The sequence below is a fragment of the Gavialis gangeticus genome, unplaced genomic scaffold (assembly GCF_001723915.1).
Source record: "Gavialis gangeticus isolate Ggan-Ray unplaced genomic scaffold, GavGan_comp1, whole genome shotgun sequence".
NCBI classification, from domain to species: Eukaryota; Metazoa; Chordata; order Crocodylia; family Gavialidae; genus Gavialis; species Gavialis gangeticus.
Genome location: NW_017729029.1, coordinates 9,939,949 through 9,949,921, shown reverse-complemented (window position 1 = coordinate 9,949,921; position 9,973 = coordinate 9,939,949). Strand labels below are relative to the sequence as shown.

General features: G+C 41.4%; 1 protein-coding gene across 1 annotated transcript in view; it reads left to right on the top strand.

The window, feature by feature from the left end:
* Positions 1 to 9,973, top strand: part of CENPI (centromere protein I) — a gene marked incomplete at its 5' end in the record, with an annotated part of 40,550 nt that overhangs the window by 17,849 nt on the left and 12,728 nt on the right. The window contains 9 exons of the mRNA XM_019521003.1: positions 750 to 798; positions 932 to 978; positions 5,119 to 5,208; positions 6,804 to 6,932; positions 8,098 to 8,262; positions 8,541 to 8,661; positions 8,882 to 8,973; positions 9,286 to 9,403; positions 9,497 to 9,561. Of these exons, the coding sequence (XP_019376548.1) occupies positions 750 to 798; positions 932 to 978; positions 5,119 to 5,208; positions 6,804 to 6,932; positions 8,098 to 8,262; positions 8,541 to 8,661; positions 8,882 to 8,973; positions 9,286 to 9,403; positions 9,497 to 9,561 (876 nt within the window). The remainder of the gene's footprint in view (positions 1 to 749; positions 799 to 931; positions 979 to 5,118; positions 5,209 to 6,803; positions 6,933 to 8,097; positions 8,263 to 8,540; positions 8,662 to 8,881; positions 8,974 to 9,285; positions 9,404 to 9,496; positions 9,562 to 9,973) is intronic.

Sequence of the window (9,973 nt, the reverse complement as noted above, 5' to 3'; positions counted from 1 at the left end):
GGGGGAAGGCAAACGGCAGAATGGAAAACATTAAAGGAGATACTGCAGAGGGGGCACTTCCAGCCCGATTAACACAGATTCCTATCCATAAGGTACTTTCTGCAAGAGAACAGAGAAATTAACAAGTGTGATACTTTCAGAGTACTTGAGGTTTGGCACAGATACTTTATACATGTTGAACTCAAACTGCTGTAAATGGGGTACTAAGGCACATGGTTGACAACCCAGAGGTTGCCAGTTCAAGGCCATGGCAGAAGAGCTCATAGTGCAGCCTGTTAGATACCAATAAAATCTAAAAATTCTGCTAAATACCTTGCCACAAGGATATGGAAAGGGAAAGGACTGCAATAAATGAAAGTGTTTTGACACAAAACAAGCTAATTGTTATACATTATCCTCTTATTCTCTGACTCCTGAAGTGTTCAGCCCTTATTCTAATGGGCAGGATCTGACTTCATCAAAGAATTTGCCTAATATAGAGAATAGCCTCAAATGAAATGGGCATACTGGCAGTTGGTTTTAATGAGTTATATCAGTTCTGTGCTGTGTGCTGATATTTCTGAATGGTTTGGTGCATGTTCTATATAGTAAGGACTGAAGCACTTCAACTTCAGTGTGACAGCAAGTTCTTGTGGAGACTATTGAAACAGTAATGACCTGTGAAATGGGTTTATACAGGGGTCTCTTTAGTCTAATAAGTATCTTGCTGAATCAGATTGCTCACTGGTGGGGTTTTGTTTTTTCTGCAGTGTCCTTATATCTGCCATATACTGTATCTGCTGACCAGGAGAGAGAGCGGTGAGTCCATCCAGTCAGCTTCCTGGATTGTTCCTACTGGTTCAATGTATTAGGCCATACAATGCATAAATATGCAATTGTCTGATGTGATGTTTTGTACCCATAATATTCTTAGCTTTTCCTCTTTTTGCAGTAAAACCTTTTCGCGTGAGGAAACTGTTAGATCTACAGGCAAAGATGGTGAGTTACTGAAAATCTTGAATAGAAGAAATAATTAGTTGAGCTTGCAATCCCTGTACTTTCTTAATAGAGCCCAGAAGAGAGGCAGACATGATTACAACTAGGATGGAGTTATTAGACCTTAGAATAGTAGCTTTTTTCTCTGTAATGCTAAGGACTGACTGAGGATTTTTTTATTTAGCACAAGAGCCTGTACCTTGTGTTAACCTGTAATTCCTGCCTTGTATTTTGTGTCTCTTCCAAGCACTCAGGATAGCAATGCAAACATTTTCAACTAGAAACAGCCAAACAAACCTACTTGGTAGTAGGCTCTTGACTCTCCCTTTCCATTTCCTTACTTTTTCATTTTCCACTTGCCTTTTTGCTTCTACAGTATTATCAGAAACTATCAAAATGATGGCCAGAGACCTCTCCTTCAAAAATAGGAAGCTGAGGGACAGAGGTGGTGACCTATTTAAGAATACTTACATTAATACCAGAACCAGGAATTGAACCTTTTATACTTGCATCAGGCCCTCTCTCTTAACCACTGAACTGCTACATTCTAATCCCACACTATTCACCTCTATAGTTTCTCCCTGATTATATTCTCTCTTTTGACTATCAACCCTGTTACTGCCCTTTTCTAGGTTTCCTGTTGGCTAGCCCTGCTCTAGTATCAGTAATGAATCTAGGCCACCACTTACTCTTCTTTACAACTTTTATCCTTTGCTAACTACATTTGGGATGACAGTTGATACTTGATCAACCCCAGGCTTTCTCCTTTGCCTGACTGGGGAAAGGAGAGTGGGATTCTGAATCCAGAGGAGAAGCAGCTATTATTCTTCCCCTACCTTCCTGAAATACACTGTGATTCTTTTTTGTTTTTCTTTTTTAAATCTGCCATCTAAGTGATTAAGGCACTTACACTGATGGCTGATGAGAAGTACATAGGACAGCGATTCTCAGCCTGAGTGCCACAAGTTGCTTTTAAGGTGCCCACTGGTGCTGCACAGTGTTTGCACATTTAACAGTGCTAATGCCTATGCATGATTCACATGATTAATCCAGAGATTTGAGATTGGTTTTGACACTATGGATTCCTCTCTGACCTGTTGTAGGCCTGTTGAGTTCTTTAGAACAAGAGAGTTCATTGTTATTTTTCTGTAGTCAAGAAATTAATGAAAGCTAAGGGCTGACATTTTCCAAGGGGTGCCTTCGGGGCTAATGTGGGATGTCTGGAGTCTAGCAAGGTTAAGATCCACTGACAAAAGGACTGAAATGTCCATAGATAGAGACACAGGGCTGCAAAATATGCAAGGCAGCTAGAAGGTTGGTAACTGTGACCTGAGACCTTGATGTTAGAAAACTGCAAAATTGTGTGTGATTCTCAGTGTTTGGATGTTGAAGACTTCATCTTCCACTCAGTAAATCTGTTGCCAGAAAAATAGTTGTCATAACGTTTGTACTGGATTCTCAGAGTATAAACATGTGAAGCAAAATTCAGGGTTTATTCTTTGGTTTGTTTTGTTTTTTAAAAGCCTCAAAATATCTTCTAGTAATTATGGCAGTGGTTCTCAGTCTTTTTAGACTCAGGCTACCCTTGGACAATGCCAGCTCTTAGTTTTCACTTCTTTTTTTTTTTTTTTACTACAGAAAAATAGTAGCATTATTCTCCTGTTACAAATAATTTAGACAGTCTATAACAAGTTAGAATGTTCTGAGCACAATGAATTCCTATTTGAAATCTCTGGCCACATCCAGACGAGTATATAGTATGCAGTATATAGCACTGCAGATACATTTGTGGTGCCACATACTGCACGTTCAGGTGTTCTCTGTGTTGCAAGGTAGCAGCACAGGGGGGTGGTGGGGGTTGACCCCAGGAGATCCCAGGGTCAAAATTGGGCCAAAAAAAAAAAAAGCAGGATACCACACACAGGGACAGCACACGTTGCCCAGAGCCTGGCCAGCTAGAGCCACACTCTAGCTGCCAGCCAGGCTCTGAGTGGCGCTGTCGCCACTGCTGCAGCCCCAGGAGACCAACAGAACCCCAGGTAAGGCTGCTGGGGCCAGCCCTGTGTTGACACCAGCCTCTCCTACCCCACCTGGGGTAACCTGCCATGTGCCACAAGGTGTGTGGCACAGGTGTTCCTCAGGGACACCTAGCAGTGGCACAAGGTGTCCTGCAGCTTCTTGTCCCTGGGGGGACAAATATTGTGTGGTTCCCTGTGGCACCCTTGAAAGGATTTTAAGGTACCCTAGTTGAGAATCACTGAACTTTGGTGCCTATAACAGTTTAACAATTTCAGGAATGAATGACTTTGGACTTTGCTGCAAAACCTTTCAAATGGGTTTCTCGGAGTGGGTGCTTGTGAGACTTAGTGGATGGAGAGATTGTATGCAAGAAAGAGTAGGCTATACAGTGGGGCCAGTGACTTTAGCTTAGCTGGAAATGTCTGGCTTAGAAGAATGGTAATTTTAAGTTTTCTGTGAATGTCAGTCCAAGTCCTGAAATGTTTTGCTTTATACATTTGTGATTTAAAACCCCAGTAGACTTAGTATCAGCTGAATATTTAAGTTGGTATGTGTCACAGATTCACCCAAATACAGGATTGATTTTTGGGGTTCACTATATATCCTGCATAGATATTTTCCCAAACTGAATTAACTATGATGTTTGGTCTCTCTTTCAAACTAATGTTAAGCTATGTTCAGTTTTATTATTGCTTACAGTTGCAATTAGTGATAAATTTGGCAGTAAGAGGCAGCAGCTGCACTAGAGGGAAGTTGGAGGTTCCTGTCCCTGGTGGCTGCTATGTCACCCTCTAGTCTGCTAGCTGCACCAACACCTCCTCCTGCTGTAGTGGTGACTCAGAAGGAGGAGGGGGTTTGAGACTGATGAGAGACTTGGACTACTGGAATCCAACCCCCACAAGACCCCAGCTGCCCTGGCAGCTGTGAGAAACAGTGCCATGTGCTGAATCAGGCCTTTTGCAGGCCATAGGTTGTTAACCCCCTGGAACAGAACAATGAGTTATGTAAGTGTGATATCTTTAGAAGAAGGCTCCTTGTCAAAAAAGTCCCTGGTCTTACAGAGGTTTAGTCCCCAGTTGGGAAAAGGCTGGGTCAATGGTCTGACATCTGGCAGGGGTGGCTGGCTGAGAAATATAACTGAAGAAATCTTTGAGGAGCTGTTTCTTGATTAGGGAAGCAGGGTATGATTTTTTTGCTGTTAGTTTTATGATTTTTGTTTTGTTCTGTCTTCCAAAAATAATTTATTTTTTTCTCGTATAATTATTCTTCTTTGTATTTATTATACATCCTTTGTTTTTTGTTTTATATAATATATTGCATATCTGTGGTCAGTGTGATTTCAGGGCCATTCATAAGTACAGGTGTTCCCTTCCATGGAGACGGGGACCTATGATATTTTAAAAACGAAAGGGAAATATCTCATAAGATAGCAAGCTTTCTCTGCTGTAGTTGCAAAGTCTGGACTGGGGTGGATAAGGCTAAAGTTTGCTGGGGTAAGGAGTTATCTCAAAAGCAGATTCTAGTCTGGTCCCAGTAGAACCTCTATCAGACTAGAGATTTCTTGACAAGGAGCATTCCCTAAATCAGAAAGAGGCTTGGAGTTGAGGGTCAATGCAGTATCATACCACCATAGCATACACAATTTGTTACAGTACCATAACAGCTAGCCTTTAAGAAGTTTTAACAACTCCAAACACTTGCAGTTTTTTGAGGATAACACTTAGAGAACCCTGCTCCATTCTCTTTATACTTGATAACAAATCAGTAACACTCCAGAAAGTTTAACTGTATGATGCTATTTTCATTCTTTAATAGAATGTCATTGGCTTTAAGAGTAAAATCATTCCCATTCACATTTTAGCCAAATAGGTCATCATATAGCATCTCTGATTGTTTAGTGTCTTTAGGTCATTAGGACTAGGACTTAAATTTATCTTCCCCGCTCATTTCCATTACTATTTCTTTCTTCCTTGTTCTCCTTCCATCCTCAGCTGCACATAGCACTGTGGGGCTGGTTAATGAGGTATGGAAGTCTTTGACTTTCAGTTGGGTTTTTCGTTCTATTCCTTGGCTGCTGTATTTAGTCCTCTGGTGCATATTTTAACTGTCTTCCACTTATTCTAGGGAATGCAGCCTCATCTACAGGCTTTGCTATCACTTTACAAGCTCTTCTACCCTGAGTTGGTGTCCATAACTTTGCCTGCAAAAATGAAGGTGAGCAATGGGGTTGATCTTACAAATGGCAGGGTTGAGTGTCAAATTTGTACTGTGCTTTCTACATAAGCAGCTTTGCTGTGTGATACAGTGGTGAAAGAATAATTCTGGCTCTTCTTTCCACCAAAAAAGGAATGTTACATAGGGATTGCTAGCATTTCACCATACTGAAGCAAGAGCAAATGTAAATGATTTGGAACTGAAGGGCAGAAAGCTAGCCTATGGAACTGCGTTCTTATTGTTGTTACTTTCATCCTCTCTTGATCATTTCCTTCCCATTTGATATATTCTGTTTTGGGGAAATAATGTCTTCCTATTCTTGCTAAGTATTGCCCAAATGCTTTTAGTTTTGCCACCATTACCTCTATGTAGCAAAAACTGCAGTACAGATGATAATGGCAGCCAACAAACAATGAATAGAATAAAAATTTAGATTTTGTTTATGGGCCTGATTTTCTAAGTTGGAAAGTTTTTGCTATATAAAGGTAATGGTGGCAAAACTGAGTTGACTTGGAGGAGTTCCAAGGAAGGAACAGGATATGTGGTAGTATTTTGTAATTGTGTCTATGCTGTGGTCACAATTATGCAGTTGCATACAAGATATGCTGTGCAGTTACACTGCACATGTAAATACTCTAGTCAAAGTTTCTTAAGTATTCTGTAGTAAACAGGACTATATTCTGTAGGTATCTGGTTTCTGTGCACCTCAGGTAGGCTGAGGCAGCTCTGGGTATATTTAAAAATGGAGTTAGTCACTAGAATATTGCTGGTAATGTTTGTTTTTATATCAGTTTGCATTACTTATTTTTGCAGTTTTTATTATCCTGCAGATTTTTTTTGTTAATTGGAGAAGTCAGAGATTTTGTCACCTACCAAAGCATGGGAGATGGTCTGGCATTTCATTTCCAGAGTTGGGCCTTGTCTGAACCTACACGTGCCACCAGTTCATAATAGTGTTTCTAAACTGAGTGAAAATATTTCCAGTTGAAGAGTTTGAATGTAAAGGTTGAAATCGGGTTAGGGTTTAAAACTGATTTTAATAAAAATGGTGGAAGACTGGTCAAGAAAAAAATCTGTTTTAAATTTTTATTTCAAGTTTTCTTTGCAGCCATGATGTCCAGAAACTTAACTCATTTTTAAATGGACTCTGATTGTCCTGGTCAATTATTTGGTAGACTCACTGTTCCTGAATGTCTTGGGGGCTCCATTGTAAATGCACCCAAATACTTGGGCAGGTTTTAATTAATGCATCATTTAGATCCTGTCTCTATCAATAGATAAAAATAATAGTATGAGAATTTTTAAACAGATGCAAGTTCTCATGCATTTGAAACCTTTGTAACCGTGTTTTCTGACGTTTGAGAGAGGGCAAAAGCTTTAGAAAAGTCAATGTCTCTTGTGGATTGTAGTTGCATGGTGATAAAAGTAATACTGCACTGTCAGAAACCTAGCACCTCCTGGACTGTTAAGCCCAGCTGTTACAACAGAGCACATAGAAGTCATTACAGTGATATGTATCAAAATAGAAACTTATTTTTCTGTCACTTTTTTTTTTTTTAATTTATCCTCTCACACATCTGGTTTGTGCTTTTCAGACCTACTTTAAGAACTCAGAAAGCCTGTGGAAAGCAGCAATCAACAGTGTAAGGCAAAGAAACCAGAGAACTTTTCCAGTATCCCAGCAACTGATTCTAGGTCCAACTCACCTTCAGTCCCGGAAGAGGGTAGGTTATGGGAACTCAAACAATTTCTAGAGCTGTTCTATGCTGAATCCTAGAAAAAGATAGGAACCAGGATCTGACTAGGGCATAGGGAATGGCAGTATAATTTAATGGGGTATAATAAATAATCTGGGATCTGGGTTTTCAATTTGCTGCAGAAAAATATGGATTTTCTCCTTTAAAGGAGAAGAATACAGAAACCCAAGGAAACATATGTTTCCTCTTACAGGCCTTCTAGCCTGCAAGGGGCTGCTTGGGGCTGGGAGCAGTGTGGGGCAGAGGGTGCCACATGAATGTGGCAGCCAGGCAGTGTGGTGGAGGGCAGCTCCCTCCAGGTAAGTCTGTGAGGGAGAGGCAGGGGGCACAGGCAGTGCATTGTGGGTAGGAGGGAGCACAAGTGATGTGGCAGGGGACCAGGGTGGGCGGGCACCTGCCTCCCCAGATCTCAGTGCCCACAGCAGGGCTGCAGCCTGGCTGGACCACACACCCCTTGCTCTGGTGGCTAGGTCTTGGGGGCGGAGGGCAGCAGTTCTGGGGTGAGAGGCACCAGCAGGGCTGTGGGGCTGTATGTCAGAGTGAGGGGCATTAGCAGGGCTGTGGCTTGGGTGTGTGGGGCAACAGCATGGGCAGGACACCAACATATCAAGGCTGCTCATCACCACAGAGCAGTGGGGTAGAATAGTAGCTTTCTCTGTAATGAACATCTGCAGCTGGACCCATATCCTGGTGAGCAAAGGGGCAGGGGGAGCTCTTATTTTCCATGATGATAAAAAATCAAACACTAAAATATATAGGTATTTAAAATGTATTTTGTTATAATGATTGAGGCACTAGTAGGCTTCCAAATTACTTAAAATTGTAAATGTATCAAAACATTGTGTTCAACTGATACCTATATAGAGATAGATAGCGGCATTTCATTTTAATTGCAGAAAAATGCTGATGGGGGGTAATCCAGAGAATTTGGGATTTTTTTTAATCAGGCTATTTCATATTTTAAACAGAAAACCAGGATCCCTGATGATGATGTACTGCCTCAAATGCCTGGGATATAAGTGTATTGTATTTGGCAGGGTAGTAAAATAATTTGGGGCATATCTGCATTTATCTGAATGACTATGTTGGAGTCCTACTTGCTGCTGTTAATTTTGATTTCCAATCTGTCTAGAAATGGAATACTCAGTTGATTTTGCCTGCAAGTAGCAACAGTACAAGTAACACAACTGTGAGCAAGGAGGTCAGCCATGTTGACATATTCAGTCCCACTGAATCCTTTCCAGTGGAGAAACTCTGTACATTTTCTCAACTCCTACAGAACATCCACTGCCTAGAGGTGAGTGGCAGGAAGGCCTCGGCATGGGCATGCATATGCAGGTGAGATGTAACCATGTATTGTGCCCATGACCTTATAGAGAGCAGTGCACATGTTGCTCAACCCCAATAAAAAAATGTAGGGTTTAGTGCACAGTGGTATGAAAGCTTTGGTTCCAACTGTCTTGTGTGTTTGGGCACTTTGGATCAGAGAGAGTGGACAATTCTGATAGCATCAGCTTTGTGTTGGCACTTTTCAGAAATAAAGATTCAATAGCTGGTTATCCTGTTTTCTTTCAGTTTCCTTCCCGAATGAGTTCAGTGCTAAGGAGTCCTTTGTTGCTTCATTACATTAATTGTATGAAAGATGAATCTATATACCTGCGGCTCAACTACTGGATGGGCCAGGCTCTTCAAGAAGGTAGAAACGTAATATTACCAGGCTTGGTGGGGAGGAAAGCGGTGTCTGAAACTGTATTTTTCCTATCTTGGTGATGGTACTTAACTGTACATGCATATGTAGCTGAAAAAATACAGTTGATTTTTAATGGTAACCGTCCAGGGAAGAGGATTTTGTAATCTGCTTCCGTTTGTGTGAATCTTCTATGTTCTTATCCAATACAATATTCTCTTTGGTTTAGAGTGCATTTGGTGCAAGGTGGATAATCAGCTGTATGAAGAAGACTTCAAAGACTTCCTGGATACTATCTACAAAGCAGAGTGTTTCTTGCAGGTAACCAGCTTATTGAAGAACCTTAGCTTCCTTGATTTCCCCCCCCCCCCCTTAGGATGCATTGGGGATTGTCCATTTCCTGTGGCATCCATGAGAGACAAAATCAGTAAAAATCTGTTGACAGAGCAAGTGAAGATTCCTAAACTGACCCCTTCTGGATGTATGATAATTTTGAAAGTGTACTTGTTACCTAGCATCCTGGTGAGCTGGGTGGCCCCTGTTCTTCTCTAAAATAAACCATGGAACAAAGGAAGACAAGGGACAGGCTTTTGAGATTTAACTTTTTTAATGTTTCAATCTTGTGCTTTGCAGGAGGGAATCTCTTCCTGTGAAGAATTCCTATATAAAAGCCTTCCCCTCTGGGATGGTTCCTGCTGTCGATTACAAGTTCTCAGGCTGGTGAGCTGGATCCCTCTCAATAGCTTTTCAGGTATGTGAGGCAGACTGAATGAGCATAGGCTATATCTAGGCAGGGTAGCTTGAATTCTTGTACAGATATCTTTTTACTTCTCTTTCATTTCAGAAGTGAAGCCATACCTTTGTGAGCCTTTGGCACAGCTGTTTTTCACATCATCCCTATATTTTAAGGTAATTTAAGGCCATTATGCTGGCAACAGATGTTTCTAGTTTGTATTTCTGTCCTTACGAATTTGAATCTACTGATAGCATAATGGATATTCGTGATTCAAGTCTTGGCATGGGTCTAGAGCAGGGGTTGGCAATATTTTTCAGCAGAATGCCAAAAAATCCTTCAACTTTGACTTGTAAGAAGTTGGTGTGCCGGGGTGGATGGCAGGGGAGCCACAAGGGGCCTGATTCTTGTTGTGACAATGCATCCCTGGCCCCTTACTTGCTGTCTGCCACAAGGCACATTCATAGACACTAGGGCTGGAAGGGACCTTGGAAGATCAAGTCCAGCCCCCTGTCCCAGGGGCAGGAAGTCAGCAGGGATCATAGGATCCCAGCAAGATAAGCATCCAAATGTGTCTTGAAGGTGTTC